Source organism: Pimephales promelas, chromosome 21 (genome assembly GCF_988280905.1).
Source record: "Pimephales promelas chromosome 21, fPimPro1.hap1.1, whole genome shotgun sequence".
NCBI lineage: Eukaryota > Metazoa > Chordata > Actinopteri > Cypriniformes > Leuciscidae > Pimephales > Pimephales promelas.
In genome coordinates, this window is record NC_142789.1 from 6,130,124 (window position 1) to 6,153,774 (window position 23,651).

At 38.6% G+C, this 23,651-nt stretch overlaps 2 protein-coding genes across 2 annotated transcripts; one reads left to right on the top strand and one right to left on the bottom strand.

The window, feature by feature from the left end:
* Window positions 1-817: 817 nt before the first annotated feature.
* Window positions 818-8,367, top strand: rab43 (RAB43, member RAS oncogene family). Its single transcript, XM_039648839.2, has 3 exons — window positions 818-1,091; window positions 3,838-4,021; window positions 5,407-8,367. The coding sequence occupies exons 1-3, from the start codon at window positions 903-905 to the stop codon at window positions 5,658-5,660; spliced, it is 627 nt and encodes a 208-aa protein (XP_039504773.2). The 5' UTR covers window positions 818-902; the 3' UTR covers window positions 5,661-8,367.
* On the bottom strand, window positions 8,280-22,380 carry LOC120460650 (haloacid dehalogenase-like hydrolase domain-containing 5). Its single transcript, XM_039648519.2, has 8 exons — window positions 21,964-22,380; window positions 17,104-17,307; window positions 15,691-15,803; window positions 15,358-15,451; window positions 13,283-13,316; window positions 12,984-13,161; window positions 12,010-12,198; window positions 8,280-10,037 (listed from the first exon to the last, which is right to left on the bottom strand). The coding sequence occupies exons 1-8, from the start codon at window positions 22,057-22,059 to the stop codon at window positions 9,647-9,649; spliced, it is 1,299 nt and encodes a 432-aa protein (XP_039504453.2). The 5' UTR covers window positions 22,060-22,380; the 3' UTR covers window positions 8,280-9,646.
* Between the last annotated feature and the right edge of the window lie 1,271 nt (window positions 22,381-23,651).

Genomic DNA, 23,651 nt, shown 5'->3' on the forward strand with positions numbered 1-23,651 from the left:
TTTATTTACTTTTTACACTGCATTTCTATTTCTATTTATTTAAATCAAGTTTAGTCGTTTATTTCAATTACGTTTTAAGAAAAGTGTATTTACTTATTTACCATGTCAATAAAATTGTATTTTATTTCTTTTTTAACTATTTATTGTATTTATTTATTTGAATAAAGTTATTCTTATTTTATTATTTATTTATTTATTTTTACACTTCTTTTCCCTAAACGTTTCCACGGGCCCCTGATCTAAAAAGATTTCTTCCAATTAATTTCTTGAACAAATGAAATCTATTCATAATATGTAGCCTAATGCAACAGAGAAAACTAGAAATACAACAAAAGCAATGCCTTTACACTACAATTTAATTTAAGAGAGCTGAATAAAAAACATTAGAGTAGAATTGTGAGGGGGAAAGTTGATATAATAATAATAACAAACGATCAAACGCATTTTATGTTGAAATGCAGGCCGATGATTGGTTGGCTGGATGTTGACGCCAGAACTCCTTCCACAATGGATCGTTTGTTATGTGAACGTTCTGGTGAAAATATTTGAAATATACTGTACCAGTGTGTCTGTTATTCAGTCTAATCGACGTGGGAAAGCAAAGACCCAGATAAGCAATCAATAAGCAATGAATTAATCATTTCTGTTTCTTGTTCTATAAAGTGTGATAACTATTTGATGTGTTTGGGAATTTGACTATTACATCACGTTACAATTATATTCTGCTGAAATGAACGAAATTACTCGGAAAAAAGATTCGTTCATTTTGATGAACTAGATTCAAAGATCCGAGTCATTAGAAAGATCCGAACTTCCCATTGCTCTCAGGCGCTGCGCTGAGACACCTAAAGGCGCGCCGCCGATGTAGTCTTCACTCCACGCCAGTCCGCACGAGCACAGAGATGTCATCGCAGGATTCTGATGAAAACTACGATTTAGTGTTTAAAATCGTTCTCGTGGGAGATGTCGGAGTCGGGAAGACGTGCGTGGTGCAGCGCTTCAAGAGCGGGCTGTTCATGGAGAAACAGGGCAACACGATCGGCGTGGACTTCACCATGAAGACCCTGGACATCCAGGGCAAGCGGGTGAAGGTTCGTGACTCACTGCTAGGACTGTTATTATTATGCCTTATGGTTATAAGACTCGCGCAGTGTCATCTTTATGAAGTCTGTAAGTTACACATCGACATCGTCACAAAGTTCCCTTCGCTAAAATAGCGTCGCTGTTGTTGTCAAACATTCCCGAGTCGTGTACGAAGCTTTCAGGAAATGTTGGTTAATGTTCTTTTTATTTGAGCGATAATACATGAGCTTTGTAATAATATCTGTGGCTGTTATCGGTTTATAGTCTCTCCTGTCCACGTTGACACTCATGACGTGGAGCACTTAAAAGCGAAACACTGAGAAGTTTCTTTTGTTTTGTTGGTTTGTTTGGGGCTTTAAAGTTATGCAATAACCGAGATTATTGTTAAAGGGATAAGGTTAGTTCACCCACAAATGAACATTATCCCATAATTTACTCGCCTCAAGCCTTCCTAATAAAATAAGATATACATATTTACCAGAATCCAGTGATTATAGTTAATAAAGTGATAAATATGTATATTTTAATTTTCTTGGCTTCAGAAGCCCTTTATTTACCCCTGGATCCGTATGAATTGCATACATATGTAAAATGGATTACATTAATCATCTTCTTCATAGCTTCCTTCGGTGTATGGTTCATCACTGGTGATATGCAGAACTGATGATCTAACAGTGATGTCAGGGGGTTTCTCTCTTTAACCTAAATATAAAGTGCAAACCAGATGCTAAAACACAGATATCCTGTTCCTCAAAGGAGTTAAACAAGGAAATAACACTTTACTTCATAATTAAAAAGTACAACTACTACATCACTGAATGGACATTCTTGATGTTTTCGATGATTGAATTCCACCATACAAAATATCTATTTATTGAACATTATATCTGGGTTTGCTGACATTTCATTTGAGCCAGTGATGTGTTTAGTTGATCTGAAGAGAGTTTTCTTCAGCTTCATTATGCGTTCGCTGTGAGAGTTCCTTAATTTACTCAAACACTCGTTTACTCGCCTCATGTCAGAACCTGTGTGCATTTTGGAAATATCTTAACCATATAATCAGTGTTGTGCAAGTTACTTCCAAACTGTAATACATTAGGTATTACTTGTTACTGTTATTTAAAAGTAATTCATTACCTTACAATATTACTGTCCCAGAATTGTAATGCGTTACATTACTCATGTATTACTTTTGAGTTACTTTCACCAAAATAACTAAGTAGAACTTAACTTTTGGGCTGTAACGATATGCAATATGAAACCGAAATCGCGATTTGCCACACGACTCAGATCCACGAACCTACAGAATCGCGACACACCTCTTCCAACTCCAGCGTTATTCTCCTTACCGTCCAGATCCAATGCTGCCTTATCTTTAAATTAGGCTATTAGTATTTGAAGTTAACATTATAAAATACGTAGACCTACACCACAAAACTAGTTGAGGATAAATTATTTAAAATTGGGGAAGTCCAGCATTATGGACATGACATTTGCAGTCAAAACTTGAAATAAAAATTCTCAGAAAATACATGTATTGAAACGTATATAGGCTACTTCCTTAAAGGACTCCAGACATTAGACAAATATCAGTCTATGTTTTATTTTTAATATTAGGGAAAAGACACACATTCACGCGTGACAAAAAAATAGGAGGCAAAATCGATTTTTTGTAATTCTGTTAATTACACTGCGCAAATCGGATGAGGAAGGGTTGGCTCTCCAATCTCCATAGAACTTAAAATATTCATTTTATTTTAGTTTTCGTGTTCGCATTTATGAGGAAAAAACAATGTTACAGACGCGACCGCTCTGAACTGGCACTAAAAGACTGCTTTAAAACTTTTATCAGACAATCAGACAATACACTGTAATACAACTGTAATACAAGCCTCACTGAACATGTAACGAGTAAAATATTACTGAAAATTGATTAGTAATGCCTTACACTACTGCGTTACATCAAAAAGTAATATGTTACTGTAATGTATTACTTTTGTAATGCGTTACTCCCAACACTGCATATAATAACCACAAACATACAATGAACTCTTAAACAACTTATCCTTTACAGATAATTTAGTATATATTAGAGATATGGATACCGATAATTCTTTATATTTGAAAGCTGGTATGTTGGCTGATAAATCTAAATCCAAATTGTTATATAATTTTTGAGAGCCTGATTACAGACACAAAAGTCTCATCATTAAAATCCACATCCCAAACACACAATTATAATATGTAGCCGATATGACAGACTTGTGCTGCACTGAACTGTATTTTCCTTTTTTAAAAGTAATTTCAATCATATTTCAATGCAATCAGAACCATCATGTTGAAGAGTCTCAGCTGAAGAAAATAACACATTATTTATTATTACATATCGGGCAAATGTTCTGATCGGGCCGATAATGGTAACATTAAACTGAACATATATCGGCCGATATACAGGTGAAACTCGAAAGATTAGAATATCGTGCAAATTAAGTTCATTTATATCATTAATTCAACTTAAAAGGTGAAACTAATATATTTTATAGACTCATAACATGCAAAGTGAGATATTTCAAGCCTTTATTTGTTATAATTTTGATGATTATGGCTTAGTTACAGCTTATGAAAACCCCAAAGTCAAAATTAGAATATTGTGACAAGGTTTTCATCCTCTTTCCTAATATAGAGTGTGTCTAATATATATATATTATACAGCAGTGCCTATGATCGCAGTGGTAACACTGTTGGTGTGTGTAGTTGCAGATCTGGGACACCGCCGGACAGGAGCGCTTCCGCACGATCACTCAGAGTTATTATCGCAGCGCTAACGGCGCCATCATCACGTATGACATCACAAACAGGGGCTCTTTCATGTCGGTGCCGCAGTGGATGGAGGACGTGAAGAAGTACGGCGGCTCCAACATCGTGCCTCTCCTAATCGGTGAGTGAAGGACTAAACGAGCATGTCTGTGTGTGTGTGTGTGTGTGTGTGTGTGTGTATGAAAAGTGAAATGTGCATCTTGCTTCAGATCATAATGTTCCATAACATCGATAAACTCCGCCTTTTACCTTTAGCATGCCTCTAGCCCGAGCTGGCCCTCTTTGGCCCAAGGTATTCGACGGGCCAAAAATCCTGGCTGTTGCCCCCGAGTAAGCCCCGATCAAGCCCCGGCAGTGACAAGCACTAGTACGGCTCGGCCCTGGCCCGGCAGTGGAAACGCGGCCGAAAATCCAAAAATTCCAAAATGTCAAAAATTTTGGAAAAATTTTCCAAAATTTTCATGATTCGGTCTAAAAAGGAGTCCAAAAATTTCATGATTCGGTGGCTCTGACCTGTTAAATCGTCTCTCAAACGCTGGAAACACAGAAAAGCGAACCCGATACGATTTTTTTTTTTATGACGGACACAAGTTTCACAGGCAGTGTGTAAACATGATCAACACAAAGTGAGGCTGTAATTTTTCCAAAATATTTTTTACGTGTGATGATAACTTGATAACTGACTGCGTGTGCAAGCACCTCCACCTCCAATATTTAATATTAATAAATATTAAATGTTTACAAATTATTATTATTATATTATATTATTAAATATATAAATTAAATACATTAATTATTATTACAAATTAAGTACAAATGATTGTTTTAATTATGGAATTCTCCATAATTAAATCCTAATCTTCAGTAGAAAACCAATCTTTATAAGAAAGGAGGGGTTTCTTTATTGTACATTTATTTGCATGTAGGCTATGTATGGTTTGCGCTGCGCTGTTTAAATTGGTCAGTGCAGTGCTGGTGACCATTGAGTGTCGCTAGTAAACATGTCTGTACTGCGCTGACGAATCGGCCACGCGGCTCGGACCATTGAACCGCGCAGATGAGATGTCAGCGCGGCACAAGCTCTGTAAAGCCCCGCTGTCTCGTCCCAGTTTTGGTTGGTTTGGCTTCCCATATCTCTGCCGTGCACGCGCCGTGCGCTATGTATGTTATGCGCGCAGTATCTCGCTCTAGATTCCGGGAGATTTTAACTCATTTGCGGGCATCAGGGAGACGCTATCAATATGCGGGAGACTCCCGGAACTTCCGGGAGAATTGGGATGTCTGTCATTTTTTAACTGGCTGCTTTCTGCTGTCTCAGACGACGACATCACTTCTTGTCGAGCGCCATAACTTATGTTGGTTGCAATTCACAACCTCACCACTAGATGTCGCTAAACATCGCACACTGCACCTTTGAAGCATGTTAAGCTATCAAGTAGTTGCGAATAACAATGTGGCTTCTTTAAGTAACCTGTGTTGGTAACTCTTGAATCCTCCCTCTTCTAGGGAATAAGTCGGACCTGCCGGATCTCCGCCAGGTTCAATTTTCTGACGCCCAGCTCATGGCGGATCAGCTGGACTTCATCAGTGTCATCGAGACTTCCGCCAAACACTCGGATAATGTGGAGCAGGCGTTCGTCACGATGGCCAGCGAGCTCATCCTGAGGCACGGAGGCCCGGTGTTCACCGAGAGTGTCAACGATGGCTTCAAGCTCAGCAGCAGAGACCTGGGCGGGGCCGGGTGGGGCTGCGGGTGCTGAGGACCAATGACAGCGGCCGGCTGGGGCTGCGTGTGCTGAGGACCAATCACACGTTGCCGTACAGCGGCCGACTGGGGCTGCGGGTGCTGAAGACCAATCACAGCGGCCGGCTGGGGCTTTGTGTGCTGAGGACCAATCACACGCTGCTGTACAACGGACGACTGGGGCTGCGGGTGCTGAGGACCAATCACACGCTGCCGTACAGCGGCTCGCAGAACGCCACTGTGAAGACTCGGGTGGGAACGTTTTGAGTGAAACCTCACATTTCAAAATTATAACCACCCAAAATTTATGTAATCCTAAAGGCCCTAGCACACTGAATCCGAAATTTTCGTACACGTTTTTATAATTTTTTGTATTCGTGACTCGTGGCTCTGATTTGTCAAAACACCATTCCAACTGCTTGCTACGGATGCGAAAAATGCAGAAAATTGTACCCGATCAAATTTTTTTCACCGCCGAAAGCTTTGGAAGCAATAGGCAAGCTTGATTGACATAACGTGAGGTCGTATTTATTTTTTAACGTGCGAAAATTTCGACGCGAATTTCTGACTCGGTGTGCAAGAACCTTAACAATTTGCCAGTCCACACTGAACGCAGAGCTACTGTGCAACGCGATCACACCCAATCAGAGTGTGAGGCTTAATGCGGAGCAAGAGTTCGGACCAATGAGATTTCAGGTGGGCGGGGCTAATGGAAATGGAAATAGAAACTGTGCTGCTGATGGCAGATTATCTCTCCGCTGTTGGTTTGGGGTTGTTATCATCTCCAGTGAATCCCATGACACACTTCAGCCTCATTTCCTTTCAGAATCAACTACATCTAAATTAATATTCCTAATTGGTGTGCAAGTTTCCTTTTCATCAGTATTGACCAGAAATTCTCTTCTTCTACTGACCGTTGAATTCTATGTATGATATCAGTATCACACACACTCACTCTCTCTCTCTCTCTCACACACACATTTAGCCAGTCTTTAAATGTAATGTTTGCATTTAAGCCCAGAGTATTCTTGGGTTTTTCCGCATATGCTTCATTTAATTACACATCCGCATTGCGTTTTTGCACTAATCGGTCATTTCACAGTAGAAAACTAAACCCCAGATGAGCATGTGTGTGAGACCTTTAGTTTATAAACACAGACATTATGATCAGTCATAACCTCTGGAGGGAATAGCTCAGACTCTGGACAGAATTGAGACTTTCTCGAGCAAACGTCTTCAGCGCCAAGTAATAATTTTTTGGTAAAGAAAAATTAAAATGTGCAAAAAAAGTCAAATTTGAATGCACTGTGAAGCAAGAGCCTGTCATGATGTAATGTTATCTGGCAAACGCTCCATCGTGTTCTTGAGTTTGCGCTCGTGAGACGCTCCTGTTTACAGCCGTGAGAAATGCAGCCAATCACATCTCGTCTGATGAGCTTATGAACGCATCAGCCAATCAGAGGAGTCCCAGTCACCGCTCAGCGCTCCTGAATAGCACATGCTAAAAATGCCAAAATAGACAAGCGATGTGAATGCAGACTAATAGATTATAAGAAACATATTCGTATCAATATATTTTTTAAATTTCAATAAATTATTGGTTATGAGTCTGACTTGAACAGCAATGTACACTGACAGGTTTAAGATTATTTCAAGTAAATGTTTAATTGTTCATCTTAGTAAAATTAAAATGTGAATTTTTTATAAGCTTATATATAAAGTTCAGGTAAATGTTTAACTGCCCATCTAATCAATCAAATATATAATATAATTATATAATTTTCAACAACTGCAAACAGCTAATGAATTGAAATGAAAAAAACATGTTTATTATGATGCATAAATCTCAATTTTAACACTGAAATATAACGTACAGACAGTGATGCACGCGCAGCAATAATAATGAGCACAGATCTGATCTGTCTGGACATCAAACAACGTATTCTTGATCATAATATGGTTAGTGTACTGTACTTGGCCAGGCCACACACTCGAACGGTACAGATGAGCTTGGGCTGTAATATCTCCATTACTGTGGTGAACGGCCCTCTGGGTAATGACAGGTGCGTGATTGCTGGACTGTGACGTGTTCTGTCTAATGCACGTGTTTTATATCCGATTAAAAAACAGACACTTTTGAACTGATGTTTATCAAAACATGGCCATTGCTATTTTATACATTTTGCATTCATTTATACCACAAAGCCTTGTAGAAAATTATAATAAACTAGCTTTTTAAACATTTTTCTGATAACATTGTACTGTTAAATTTGTGGCATAATTGCACTGAATAATGAGGGAATGACATCATCAGTTGTGGGTTCATGAATAACCAGAGCCGAATATATTGAGTTTATATTCGTCTGCAATTACTAAAATACATGGATAACTGACTGACATGAAGTGTGTTAAACTCAGATCTGTTGTCAGTGTGTGTGTGTGTGACTACACTCTTCAGGTTCACAGATGTGTAGTGTCCAGAAGTGCAGGAGTTAATGTGTTAAACACAGTAATGTCAGATCTACTTGAAGGAAATCATGAGAAATTATAGTGCCTTTCAAAGCAGTTTTTAATCTTGTAGTTTGTTTTTAAAGTCATGTTATATTTCTATTAATTTTTTTTCTTTTGTCAATCAGTTAAAAGTTTTGAGAGACGTGATCAATTTGTATTTGGTGATAAATTGTGATATTATTTTGTCAATAAAGCTATCAGCAAATCTTGTATTTAAGACTTTAAGAATGTACCACATAATTATGTATTTTGTTAAACTGTTTAATGACATTAAATTCATTTGGGGGAAAAATTAGAAGGGTCACATATGTAAAAAAAAAATGCTAAAGTACACATTTATTTACAAAAATGCAACTATTTGTCAAGCTTTAGTAAACTACCAGGATGTATAATACGTCTGAACGGTCGTTTAACTGTATATTGGAGGCGCACATCTAAAATTCAAAAACAAACGTTCAAGTAAATGGCTTTTATTTTCTACAAGGTTGTTTCGTCTCAGTGCAAATCTCACCAGAATGTTACAATGTAACAGTAACCAGTAAATTATATATATACTGTCTATATATAAGAATGGAGAATGCAACAATTACTAAAACTGGCACAATGACGATAATACAGAACATATTGAATTAATACAGAGTATTACGCAGACAATTCTACGGAAACGGTAGATGTGTAACGATAAAACCTTAAAGCGAGTTTCTTAAACGCTGAACTGAGAAACAGCAGTACGAATGTCTTTTTAAAACTTCTTCGCTGTGGAAGTTTGTTCACACCAACAAACAAAAATAAAGCTATTTGCGACGTTTAAAGAGTGGTGAGATAAGAAGTCGCAATTACCTTTTTATTTCATTTATTTGTTTGTTTTTTGCATGCTTCAATACCTTGCGATTGATCAGATGTGTGTGTGTGCAGCGAGAACGGTGTGTTTCATGACTCTGATTACACACTCGCGGACTCGAACACTCTGTTAACAGCGCGTGAGGACTCGGGCACGGCCCGGCTAGAGCAGATCTGCTGATCGGAGCTGTTTCCTCACTTGTGCTTGACTCTTGATATAAATAACCATATTTTTGGGGCGTGTGACGATGATAAAACGTTACAGTGAGTTTCTGTAATCTGATTTGGACACTGAACTGGTTGAAATAACAAGTATGAATGTTCTCTTTAAAACATCTTTGCTGTGGAAGGTTGTTCACACCACATTTTTCCTTTGAGTTGTGAGATAAGAAGTCGCGATTATTGTTTTATTTCTGTTTTGCGTGGCAGAAACGAGCTTCAATACCTTGCGATAGGGGGGTGTTGAGTTGCTTTGAACACAGTTTTACTCTGTCGTTGGCCTACTGTGCGCTTCATGACTGACCGGGACTCAAAGTGCTTGTTTTAAATGTAAAGGATGGCGACTCTTAATATCAATAACCATATTTTTGGGACGTGTTCCAGCTGAAGTGTGATCACTGATGCTCGGATCGCCCCCGCGTGCGTAAGCCGTTAGCCCGCGGTCCCGAACTCCTCCATCTGGAAGATGAGCTGCACGGCAGCGTCTACGTCCTGCACGATGCTCTCGGGCTCCACCAGCGCCGGGTCGAAGCAGAAGTCCCTGTGCCCGTGAAACACTGTCTCTGTGATGCTCTGGCCGGCGTCCCGGGGCAGCTCCAGGTGAGGGTTATACACACCTGTGCACACCAGAATGGACTTGCAGGAGGTTGCGGATGGTGACGCGAGCTCGCTTTCCCAGCCGTTGTTCTCCGGGTCCGAGTCCCGAGGGATCGTTCCCGATCCCGATCCCATGTTGGCCACGGCCCGGCTCTTCCGCGCCACGCGCTCCTCCAGGTACCGGTTGTAGAGGTTGGCACCGTATATGTCAGTCATCAGGTTGTCTCTAATGGCATTTGAAGGGTTAACAACAACAACAACAGAGCTAAAAAATGTGAGTCCTGATAATGGCAGGTTGTGCCTGAAGGCATTTAGAGGGTTAATAACAACACAGTTTATTAAAGGATAATTCCAGTATTTAACACCTTGAGTCTATTTTGTAGTTTGTTATGAATGAAATAGAGTGGTGGACTTAGAAATTTCGACAATGGGTCCTGTCTCGACTTTTTAACTATTTTAGAGTCGCCTGTGACAGCTTTAGACTGGCTGTCTATGGGCATGCACAAACATGTCCTTAAAACAACCCTTAACGTTCATTTTCAAAACTGTGCAACTCACCGAGTGGTTGGTGGTGTTCGTTGATGATTAAAAACAAATATGTCTGCGCAATGTATGCTTTCAATCCGTGTTGTTTGCTATTGTGGAACTATTTTTTCAGATACCTCACAACCGCGTATAAACTTCCACTCGATATTTGAGTCTAAAGCGTTAGCACACTCCCGACCACTTGATGGCGACAACCAGGACGCGGTCCGGAACACGGTGTCTAGCGCACCGTAAAAAAAGTCACAGACACAGTCGAATATGGCAAGACCTATGGGCAAGACGGAGAACCGAGCGAAAAGACTATAACCAAATGTAAACAGACCCCTTTCCTTTTCCGGTAGCTAGCGCAGTAATATCAACGAGCATCAATGCGATTTAAAAAAATGACAAATAAAACACGACAGAAACGGTATTTCGCTACGCTATTGTTTCAGAACATCAACGAACACCACCAACCACTCGGTGAGTTGCACAGTTTTGAAAATGAACGTTAAGGGCTGTTTTAAGGACATGTTTGTGCATGCCCATAGACAGCCAGTCTAACGCTGTCACAGACGATTCTAAAATAGTCAAAAAGTCGAGACACTCTATTTCATTCAAAACAAACTACAAAATAGACTCCGGAATTATCCTTTAACTCTTCGAGAGCGTGGCGGACAAAATGACTCATTTTTTTCTCATTTCAATTAAATTATTGTACGATATTTTAGTTTTTTAATTTAATATTTTGTATTTTTAGGGGATTTTATGATACTAAATATTTACGCTGTATTAATCCATTTATTTATTTTTTGAGCATAGACCTAAAAAATTTAATTTCCAAATTAAACTCATAAATCTTGAATGCTTTTAGAGCGACAGACTGAAGAAAGACACTCGGCAGATTATTGCTGAAGTGAGAAAAGTTTTGAAAAGCGAATTTAAAAATAGTTACAGAATTTTACGTTTATTATGAACATTTTTTATATGAAACATAGATTTTTACTCTAAAACTGAGAGAAAATCATGAATATCAGAATAATGTGAAGATGTAAAAGTGTCGGGGGGGCACAAACGCCTTCAGCCAATAAATTGGCGTTATTCTATAAGGGCTTCAGACAATCGGCACACCCAGAGGGCGTTCCCACTACGTCTTAAGCTACGCAGCGTTGAGTGAACCTATGAAAGAGAACGTAGTAAATGTCTTTGGCACTTGCTGTGCCAAAACTGTCATAAAAGTTACTTGGCCCTGAAAACACAATCACACTTTTGCTTGTTGCACGCATTGGAAGTTAATGAGAATTTTAAATTAATTTTATCAGAGAACATTTTATGCGAGAACAAGCTCAAATTTGGAGCACAACTTGTTTCACTTCAGCAATAATCTCCCAAGACTATTCTTTAAATCGAGAACAAACTAAAGTCTGCAAAGCATTCAAGATTTATGAGAGTTTAAGTTAGAATTTAAAGTCCCCCTGTACCCCATTTCATCCCTTAAACTCATCTTTGATCACCAAAATTACATATTTAAGTTTTTTTCCTTCCTTTGAAAATTCAGAAATAACATTTTTTTTTTAGAAAGTTTTCATTCCTTTTAAACCGCTTGAATGTAACTGGAGTGCGTGTCACTCCCCTGACAGCATACAGCGATGTGATTGACGTGTGTCACTCACCCGACAGCATACAGCGATGTGATTGGCTGCCTCCAGCCCCGCTGGGACGCCTGCTCTCTGATGAGGAACTCTGCGTAGTGATAGGTCAGTTCGCTGGGCTTCCCCATCAGGGCCTCGTACTTCAGGTCCTGCCCTGTGATTTTCTTATAGATGCTCTCCAGACACACCATGAACGTGCCGTGGCCGAACCTGAGGACACCACACTCATTTATTAATGGCCAGACTCAAATATTCACCCCTTTTCCACCAAAAAAGAACTGGTTCGAAACTGGTGCTGGTTCAAAGTTGGTTCGGAGTTGGTTCAACTTATGAACCTTTTCAGAACCTGTTTGTTTTTCCACTGACTAGAGCGCCCAGGGAATGACGTTGTTACGTCACTGTGTACGTCGCCATGCATCTTAGCTAGTAATGCTTGCAAGTACAACATTACTTTGGCCAACTTCAAGCATAACAATTACAAAGGCGGACTCCATCATGTTTCGGCAAATGTTTCTCCTGGCTTTGCGATGGTCAGATAAAATGTTTAGTACAAATCTAAACCCGCCCCAGCCCCCGACGTAAGCATGACGTGGTAAAAGAACGGTTCTAGTCCAGCAAAGAGTTGGTGCCGCTTTGGAACCAGTTTTCCTGGCCGAGAACCGGTTCTTTGGCTGTCGAAACATAAAGAACTGGTCCGCGCGCAGGCACCGGCTCCGAACCGGCTCTCAAAATGGTGGAAAAGGGGTATTAGATCACTTTAAAGAGCACATATCAGCAGTGTTCACCCCGGAGGATCCTCTTCATCACCTCTTCATCTTTCCTAAAACTACTGGGGCAGTTCCCGGATGTCGGCCCATTCGCACCACAGGAACTGGGAACTATTTTAGTTCTAGGAACACCTTTTAGATGAACTATTTTACTCCTACTTCAGAGTCGCTCTAAACCAGCACTATAAAAACTACAGTGACGTTCGTGTTCTCTGAATGTGTGTGTACCTCGGCGAGTGTGCCTCTGCCATCCACACCAGGTCCATGTTGCAGGCCAGCAGTGGCAGGTGTGTGTGTGCGTGACGGCTCTCGTAGGAACCGCTCAGATTGCCACTCGTCAGAAGCACGTCGATGATCAGCTGTAAGTTTGTTTCCCACCGGATTGGCTCGCCGAACAGAACCACAGCTAGTCACAGCACAACACAAGCAAAGCAAAGCAAATACTACTGTTACTCATTACATTACATTACATTATTGCTTTGCTTTTCATGTGGAACGTGTGTGTGTGTTTGAGCAGACGCTCTTACCTTCGACTCTGGGCAGGTTCACTACAGGAGAAGACTGAAACAACAAGCACATCATCTGCGTTAAACACCATCAGAGATCTCCGAACCTCTCGCTCGCTTCGGGATCTCAGAAACACCAGACCATGACAGTACAAACATCTTCAATCCTTTAAAGTGGTGGTTGATTATGATTTCACTTTTCTAACTGTAGTTAGTATGTAATGTTGTAGTTTGATCATAAACACCATCTGAAAAGTTACAACTCAAAGTTCAAAGCAAATTATCATATCATATCATCATATTAGACTAATATTAGGGTTAGTGATGTCACTTATTGCGATTAACTCCACATCAGCTGCATACACTCATCAACTAACCTTTTCTTTTTTACTTGGTGTAAATTGGTGTAATATTAAAAAAAATATTTTGTTATCGTTAAATAAAATTACTCGTATTGTAGTGTGAGACTTTTGGCATGTCGGCCAGTCATAATCTTGAGTATACAAAAATCATTGATTATGGAATTTAAAAATGTAACTACTCAATTGCTAATAGAATCCAGATCCATTTTTAATAATTAAGATTTTTAACAGTTGGTGAAAGTCTCTTCTACTCACCAAGGCTGCATTTGTTTGATCAAAAACACAGTAAAAACAGTGAAATATTATTGAAATCTAAGACAGCTGTTTTCTGTCAATACATAGTAAAACGTAATTTATTACATTTTTTTTTTTTGCATCCTGGTGGTATTTGAAGTAAATAAAAGTATTCATTTCTTTTAAAAAAGAAAGTCTAGAGCATTTTTTAAATTATGAATTGCATAAAACTGAATCAAATTGTTCCAGATTCATATTTTCTGATGCAGTGTTTCAGTAAGTAAAGCATTAAGATTAAAACCATTAGTGTCGTGAGTAGTGTGTGTGTAGTGTGCGTTACTGTCGTGAGTAGTGTGCGTGTAATGTGCGTTAGTGTCGTGAGTAGTGTGTGTAGTGTGCGTTAGTGTCGTGAGTAGTGTGTGTGTAATGTGCGTTAGTGTGGTGAGTAGTGCGTGTGTAATGTGCGTTAGTGTCATGAGTAGTGCGTGTGTAATGTGCGTTAGTGTCGTGAGTAGTGCGTGTGTAATGTGCGTTAGTGTTGTGAGTAGTGTGTGTGTAATGTGCGTTAATGTCGTGAGTAGTGTGTGTGTAATGTGCGTTAATGTCGTGAGTAGTGTGTGTGTAATGTGCGTTAGTGTCGTGAGTAGTGCGTGTGTAATGTGCGTTAGTGTCGTGAGTAGTGCGTGTGTAATGTGCGTTAGTGTTGTGAGTAGTGTGTGTGTAATGTGCGTTAGTGTCATGAGTAGTGCGTGTGTAATGTGCGTTAGTGTCGTGAGTAGTGCGTGTGTAATGTGCGTTAGTGTCGTGTCGTGAGTAGTGTGTGTGTAATGTGCGTTAGTGTCGTGAGTAGTGCGTGTGTAATGTGCATTAGTGTCGTGAGTAGTGCGTGTGTAATGTGCGTTAGTGTCGTGAGTAGTGTGTGTGTAATGTGCGTTAATGTCGTGAGTAGTGTGTGTGTAATGTGCGTTAGTGTCGTGAGTAGTGCGTGTGTAATGTGCGTTAGTGTCGTGTCGCGAGTAGTGTGTGTGTAATGTGCGTTAGTGTCGTGAGTAGTGCGTGTGTAATGTGCGTTAGTGTCGTGAGTAGTGCGTGTGTAATGTGCGTTAGTGTCGTGAGTAGTGCGTGTGTAATGTGAGTTAGTGTCGTGAGTAGTGCGTGTGTAATGTGAGTTAGTGTCGTGAGTAGTGCGCGTGTAATGTGAGTTAGTGTCGTGAGTAGTGCGCATGTAATGTGCGTTAATGACGTGAGTAGTGTGCGTGTAGTGTGCTTTAGTGTGGTGAGTAGTGTGTGTGTGTAGTGTGCTTTAGTGTGGCGAGTAGTGTGTGAGTAGTATGTGTGTGTGTGTGTGTAGTGTGCTTTAGTGTGGTGAGTAGTGTGTGTAATGTGTGTTAGTGTGGTGAGTAGTGTGTGTGTGTAGTGTGTGTTAGTGTGGTGAGTAGTGTGTGTGTGTGTAGTGTGTGTTAGTGTGGTGAGTAGTGTGTGTGTGTAGTGTGCGCTCACAGGTAGCTTGGGTCTTCGGTTGTGGTCCACCATGTCCAGCAGAGGGAAAGACTCGCGCAACATGTCAATGCTGACCACGTTTGTGAAGCCCACGCTGATCCACAGGGTTAAGAACTCATCAGTGATTTATGACCAAAATCCTTTTTTACTCGCAAACAACAAGAGATTTGAGGGATTATGATAATCCCATTCCTCAGATTAAGTTGGTAAGTATTATCACATCTATTGACATCATTGGGGTGGAATAAAGGCCACATATGCATTCAGTGACACACGAGGCCATGTGGTGACAGGGAACACACTAGGAGGATAAACACACACACTGGAGGATACTTCTTGGCGATGTCGAGCACTGGACCCTGGCCCGAAACCAGCACATGCTTGTCATGAAACTTCCTGAACATTCGCAGAGGACTGTGGGACATCATGACCTGGTCTTGAGATATCTATAAATGAAGACAACAGATCATCCTCCATATCAGTCGTTATTATCCATACATAAACGCTTCATATCAATGCAACAAAAAATATACAGTAGTCAACATCTGAAGTGCATCAAAACCTTTCATCAAAGTTATACATGAATTTTGAACAAGAAAGAAAGATTAGTTAGAACGAAAGAAAAGTTAGTAATAAAGAAAGAATAGTGAGAAAGAAAGTAAAAAAGAAAGATTAGAATGAAAGAAAGAAAGATTAATTAGAAAGAAAAAAGTAGAAAGAAAAAAGAAAGATTAGTTAGAAAGAATGAAAGAAAGATTAGTTAGAACGAAAGAAAAGTTAGTAATAAAATGTCCCACTTTATATTAAGTGGCTTTAAGTACTATGTACTTACATTGAACAATAAGTACAATGTATTATTGTGTTCCTGTTGTATTGTAAAACACTTTTGCTGCTATTGAGATGTGATACGGGTAAGGTTAGGGACAGGTGTGGTGGTATGGGTCGGTTTAAGGGTAGGTTAAGGTGTGAGGGGAGGGTCAACTGTGTAATTACAAATGTAATTACATAAAGTAATTATGGCTGGAATTACATGCTGGAATTTTAAAATATAAGTACAATGTAAAAACATGTAAGTACACAATAAGTCCATTGTAACAAACTATTAATTTCAATGTAAGTACATAGTACTAAAAGCCACTTAATATAAAGTGGGACCAAAAGGAATAGTGAGAAAGAAAGTAAAAAAAAGAAAGTATAAAAAAAGAAAGATTAGGATGAAAGAGAGAAAGATTAGTTAGAAAGAAAAAAGTAGAAAGAAAAAAGAAAGATTAGTTAGAAAACTAATCTTTCTTTTTAGAGAAAAGAAAAAATTTTCTAGAACGAAAGAAAAGTTAGTAATAAAAAAGGAATAGTGAGAAAGAAAGTAAAAAAAGAAGAAAGTATAAAAAAAGAAAGATTAGGATGAAAGAGAGAAAGATTAGTTAGAAAGAAAAAAGTAGAAAGAAAAAAGAAAGATTAGTTAGAAAACGAATCTTTCTTTTTAGAGAAAAGAAAAAAATTTCTAGAACGAAAGAAAAGTTAGTAATAAAAAAGGAATAGTGAGAAAGAAAGTAAAAAAAGAAGAAAGTATAAAAAAAGAAAGATTAGGATGATTAGTTAGAAAGAAAAAAGTAGAAAGAAAAAAGAAAGATTAGTTAGAAAAAAAGAAAGAAAGAGAAAATTTCTCTCATGTTTCGACCCCTTCAATGTGTGTGTCAAGCTGAATGAATCTGATACAGAATCTCGACTGCAGGGAACAGAACTCACAGGAACACCCAGTATGTGCGACAGCTGATCTGCCTTCTTCTGGCGTAAGCAGTTTCCAGCATTCGTGACGAACACGACGGGAACCAGGAACTGCCCCTTCGCATCCACAAGCTTCTGGAAGGCTCTCTTGGCCGCTGGAATGGGCGTCTTCCCTCGCACTAAGACTCCATCGATGTCAAAGAGCAACCCGAAGCCTGGCTCCGACTGTTAGAGAGAGACAGAGACCCACAATAAAGCTGAAAACATCAAGAACAGGCCTAAAGAAAAGCACACATTACTGGATGAATCAGCGTTTTTGAACAAATCTCTTGAATGAATGATTCAATGACTCACTCATAAAAACATTAATTGTTTCATTACTGGATGAATCAGAGTTTTTGAACGAATCTCATTCAATGACTCACTCATAAAGACTTCACTTGTTTCATTATTTCATGAATCAGTGTTTTTGAATGAATCTCTTGAATGAATGATTTAATGACTTGATCATAAAGACTTCCCTTGTTTCATTACTGGATTAATCAGCGTTTTTGAACAAATCTCTTGAATGTTTCAAAATTCCACCACTGTACCTGAAAATCGAGTACAAAGTAACGAATTGTGAGTTTTGTGCACCGTTTCAGCCATATTTAAATAATATTTTTACTTAATTAATATCTAATACTGCTTTCAAATGCAACTTGGAAAAGTGACTAAAATGCATTTGTCATTGAATCATTTATTCAAGAAATATGTTCAAAAAAGCTGATTCATCCAGTAATGAAACAAGTCTTAATGAGTAAATCATTGAATCATTCATTCAAGAGATTCGTTCAAAAACACTGATTCATCCAGTAATGAAACAAAATGATAATGTCTTTATAAGTGAGTCATTGATTCATTCATTTGAGAGATTTTTTAAAAAGTTTATTCATCTAGGTCTTTGAGTGAGTCATTGAATCATTAATTCAAGAGATTCGTTCAAAAAGCTTATTCATCCAGTAATGAAACAAGTGAAGACTTTGAGTGAGTCATTGAATCATTCATTCAAGAGATTCATTCAAAAACGCTGATTCATCCAGTTATAAAACAAGTGAAGTCTTTGAGTGAGTAATAGAATCATTAATTGAAGAGATTCATTCAAAAACGCTGATTCATCCAGTAATGAAACAAGTGAAGTCTTTATGAGTAAGTCATTGAATCATTCATCAAAGAGATTTGTTCCAAAACTCTGATTCATCCAGTAACGAAACTAGTGAAGTCTTCGAGTGAGTCACTGAATCATTCATTCAAGAGATTCATTCAAAACTGCTGATTCATCCAGTCATAAAACAAGTGAAGTCTTTGAGTGAGTCATTAAATCATTCATTCAAGAGATTCATTTAAAAACGCAGATTCATCCAGTAATAAAACAAGTGAAGTCTTTGAGTGAGTCATTGAATCATTTATGCAAGAGGTTCGTTCAAAAATGCTGATTCATCCAGTAATGAATCAAGTGAAGTCTTTATGAGTGAGTTATTGAATCATAATGAATTAAATATTTTTAAATAGACTGCAACAATTAACCATTAGTAAATTGCATGTTATTTGTTTAGTTGTCTTTTCAGAATCGTGATCTCCTTTGTTGTGAATTAATTAGAATAGAATTGTTTATCTTTAATAATAACAGAAACAGTTTTGTCATTTACTTACTGCTTATTCAGGAAGAAAAGACACGACATCTTTATCTCAAAGTATCTAGAATCGTGTGGTATGAAAGTTTACATGAGGACAAAGGATTAGTCCCGCAAACTTGCATCTTGACAAATAGAAAGCTTGTTTTATCAGTGATTCGTGTAAAATCTGCGTCACTATTGACTGCAAAATCTAGGCTATATTACACTAACATGACCACGTCATTGAAAGAATGTTAGCAAACACTATATTTTAAGCTGGCTTTGGTCCAGTGGAACTACACACATGTATGAATTAACATGCGCTTTCACTATAGGGTTAGGGATTGATTTAGTGTTACCGAGCAACATGAAATAAAGATATAGATAGAATAAAGTTGACATAATCCAGTTTTAGTGGCACACACAATGCCAAGATGAATCTGTCCTCGGAGATTAGTTGCGCACAGAAGAGGCTGACGCTGTGCACTCTCGACCCCTGACGGACGCTTGTCTCTGGGATTGTCGTAACAAGTTCGCTGGAGGATTATGGCCCTTCTGCTTTAATGAAACATCATGTTCCCCACAGGGAGTCTCTCTCTCGAGGAGTGATCCCGATCACTTCTCAGAGCCGGGTCATGAGATGACCTGCACAATCATGTTTGTTCCTACAGATCTCAAGTGTGTCTCTCCAGGAAGAGGAGTGGCTTCACTGTGATTGACAGCTGAGTGATGCTGATGTGTGTCCCGGATCATATCACGAATAGCCAGCTATACACTGTAAGGGTCACAATCAGATTTTTCTTTTATGCCAGAAATCAATCAGGATATTAAGTAAAGATCATGTTCCATAAAGATATTTAGTACATTTTCCTACCGTAAATGTATAAATGGTGTATTTCTGTGAGTGAATGCAGCACAATCGGATTTGGCAATATAAATGCTCAACTTTAAAGGAGATTTTCTCAATGTTTCGATTTTTTTTGCACCCTCAGATTCCAGCAGCCAAATACTGTCCTATCCTAACAAACCATACATCAATAAAAACAAAAGCTTATTTATCCAGCAGTTTTCAGATGATGTGTAAATCTCAATTTCATAAACCTGACCCATGTGACTGGTTTTGGGGTCGAGGGTCACAGAAAGTTGCGGGTCAGTGAGGGACTGGACTCAAATAAACTCAAGCTATTATGGTGACTTAACACGAGTCTTCCATTTATTAATTATTGAAATACAAATGTGTTTAATTTCAACGTCTGCTGCATTAAAATGTATTATACATGATATCGACTATACGCAAATCCACATCAGTCAGAGTAGAGATCAAAACATAATCATTTAAACGATGCCCAATTGGCACTAAGGGGCCTAAAGTGTGCCATGAAAACATCCCCCACACCATTACACCACCACCACCAGCCTGCACAGTGGTAACAAGGCATGATGGATCCATGTTCTCATTCTGTTTACGCCAAATTCTGCCTCTACCATCTGAATGTCTCAACAGAAATCGAGACTCATCAGACCAGGGAACATTTTTCCAGTCTTCAACTGCCTAATTTGGTGAGCTTTTTCAAGTTGTAGCCGCTTTTTCTCTTTGTATCGGAGATGAGTGGTACCCGGTGGGGTCGTCTGCTGTTGTAGCCCATCCGCCTCAAGGTTGTGCGTGTTGTGGCTTCACAAATGCTTTGCTGCATACCTCGGTTGTAACGAGTGGTTATTTCAGTCAAAGTTGCTCTTCTATCAGCTTGAATCAGTCGGCCCATTCCCCTCTGACCTCTAGCTTCAACAAGACATTTTCGCCCGCAGGACTGCCACATACTGGATATTTTTCCCTTTTCACACCATTCTTTGTAAACCCTAGAAATGGTTGTGTGTGAAAATCCTATTAACTGAGCAGATTGTGAAATACTCAGACCGGCCCGTCTGGCACCAACAACCATGCCACACTTAAAATTGCTTAAATCGCCTTTCTTTTTCCATTCTGACATTTAGTTTGGAGTTCAGGAGATTGTGTTGACCAGGACCACACCCCTAAATGCATTGAAACAACTGCCATGTGATTAGTTGATTAGATAATTGCATTAATCAGAAATTGAACAGGTGTTCCTAATAATCCTTTAGGCGAGTGTATATTATTAAATGTATATTATTAAACTAAAACAAGGACACCTTAAAATAAAGTGTAACCAATAATTTCTTTTTAACTGAAATACAGCGCTAATATAAAAAAATATAGATATTATTTGAAAAACAAACTATAAAGATTTTGCTGAATTGAAATAAGTTGAAGTTGAAGCATTTAAATTCATTATTAATTAAAATTAATAACTGGAAATAAATACAAGTTAAAGTTAAAATAGATTTAACCTAAATAGAAATATTTTTAATATTTTTATTTCTTTAAAATGAATAAAATGACAAAAGCACATAACAAAATTACAAAAAAATAACTAAAAATATAAGAATAAAAGCTAATGAAACTATAATAAAACTGAAATAACTAAACAATGATGCGAACATTTAGATCACAAAACAAATTTGCATAAATATAATGGCATGAACAATAACAAACCATTAAGAATTATTATTATTAATAACATGATAATTAATATTAGTCTTGCTTGAAGTCTCTTTAACAAGAATGTAGGCTACTACTACTTAGTTTAAATTAATCGCACTTATATGTTTTTACATAATACATATTGTTATATTTTAAAAATGCATGTTAACGACATCTGTAACGTTAATGTACTGTAATGACATCTGTATCCCCCGTGACCGTGTCCTCCTCAATAAGCGCAGTTTCACATCAGCTGCACCAGTTATGTCTGACTAAAATATCACATATAAATGCAGACCATAATATTAGCCTATATGTTTTTTATAATCAGAAATAGGTTTACTGTAATGTTTTTAACTGCCGTTGTCCGTTGCTCAAAACAAAAAAAATGCTGTCTATACAGCTGTCTATAAAACGAAACTATACAGCCTTGTAGCTAGTTACAGAATAACAAACAAGGGATAAAAAATACATCACAATTTCTCTTTAAAAGATGAAAACTGAGCTGTGAAGATCTGCAGATCAATATAACTCAAACCCCAGAAGAGAGGATATGACAGTCAACGAGAATATAGTGGGGAATAGACGAACACACACACACACACACACACAATGGATCCAGCGGTTGAGCAAACATCGGATGATGAAGGCATGTAAACACACTACCTGACTGCTCAGTCCTCGCGCGGGCGTTACGACGCGCCGCACGCAGCGCGAACACACGCCGGTCGACGGCCTCATCAGCGCGGAGAAGGCCTTCATCTCGATCCGCGGTTCTGGAAGTTCTCGGTTCCTCCGCGGTTCTGCGAGTGAGTTCTGCCCGGTTCCAGTTCCTCCATCGGGCTTTATGAGCGCTGCGGAGTGACGACAGAGGAGGAGGCGCGAGCCATCGAAATACTGAGTCAGGATTCAGGAAATAAACATCCTTCCGCGCCGGCGAATGGGGGGACGCGACGCGACGCGACGGTGCGTGTCCACGACCGCGGCAACACTCCCCAAGAGTGTGTTTTAATCCATGTTTTTTCCACACACAGTCCCACACACACACAGTATGAGCTTCAGAGATGCACGCGATTACATTCAAATGCCCCAAGCAAAGATCCTCCTGTCAATTTTACAAACTTTAATAAACCCAGCCAGTATGATCATCACACAAAATAAAGCGTCTAATTTGTTAACGAAATAGTATCTTATAATCCGTTTTAAGTTTCTTTTTTCCTCTTTTATTATTTAAATCTTTGTGTTTTTATTTCTTGTTGAGCTTTCCACGCCTGTTTTTTCCTTTGTATAATAATAACATTTTGTGCCATTGTGTTGTATTCAGATTTTATATTCAATAAAAAATAAAAATTGATTTAAAATGCAGCGTGACGGCATTTGCAGATAAGAAGAGAATTCACACAAAAAAATTGAATTCACACAAAAAATAAAGGACTACAAAAATGTTTATATGAAAGTAAAATACCTTGATTGGAATAATATGGTGATTTTTTTTTTTTTTTATGAATCGAAACAAAGGCTACCAGTGACGTCATCAGCACATATAGGGCCAATTTTTACACTAAATTGGATTATTGTCATGTTTATTATTTGTATGTGTCATTCAATAAATAAAAAAGAAATTGCCCATTCTTATAATTTAAACTATACTGACACTTCCAACAAGTATATTGAATATACACTTTTAATTTTGTTTGGTAAATGTACTTATCCATAAACCCAATTCAGGCATACTTCCTGCTCCCTCACATTTTTAGTTTGAGATTTTGACTCATTATTTCTCAAATCTTTTTATTTAACAAGTAATAAGTACATGACAGATTCTTAAAACAATATGAGAATTTTGTGATGATTCTATTAATGAGGTTTACTTTGCTTTATTAATGTGTCAATTGGTCACATGTGAACGATGCTCTTTAAAGGCACAGTGAGCGATTTCTGAGCACTGAAACACCTAAGCCAATCAGCAATAAGGGGCGTGTGCACACATTAGGGGGAGGAGCTTGTGATATATACAAGGGGGTAATCCATCAACCAGAAGTTGAAGCCTCGCGGGAGCTGCCATCTTGTAGCAGAACTTCACTTGCGTTAGCATTCCCATTGACTCCCATTCATTTTGGCGTCACTTTGACAGCGAATAACTTTACATCTGAGGCGTTTGAAGACCCCATTTGTCCTTTATTTATTTCTAAAGAAACACGACAATGTATAAAATGCTCCATTACCTTGTAGCTTATGTTATGGCCCCGTAGAAGCAGTTTTAGTGAAAGTAGGCTAACGATTGCGTCATACACCCACGCGACTCTCTGTCGCACAGTAGAGAGATTACCGTATGGACAGGAGGAGAAGCTCAC

Excerpts from the sequence above, each read along its gene's own strand:
- rab43 (XM_039648839.2), top strand. The coding sequence starts at position 903 with ATGTCATCGCAGGATTCTGATGAAAACTACGATTTAGTGTTTAAAATC. Across the intron at positions 1,092-3,837 it reads TCCAGGGCAAGCGGGTGAAG|TTGCAGATCTGGGACACCGC; the intron begins GTTCGTGACTCA and ends TGGTGTGTGTAG. Across the intron at positions 4,022-5,406 it reads CATCGTGCCTCTCCTAATCG|GGAATAAGTCGGACCTGCCG; the intron begins GTGAGTGAAGGA and ends TCCCTCTTCTAG.
- LOC120460650 (XM_039648519.2), bottom strand. The coding sequence starts at position 22,059 with ATGAAGGCCTTCTCCGCGCTGATGAGGCCGTCGACCGGCGTGTGTTCG. Across the intron at positions 12,199-12,983 it reads GCAGAGGCACACTCGCCGAG|GTTCGGCCACGGCACGTTCA; the intron begins GTACACACACAT and ends TGGTGTCCTCAG. Across the intron at positions 10,038-12,009 it reads ACATCGCTGTATGCTGTCGG|AGACAACCTGATGACTGACA; the intron begins GTGAGTGACACA and ends AAATGCCATTAG.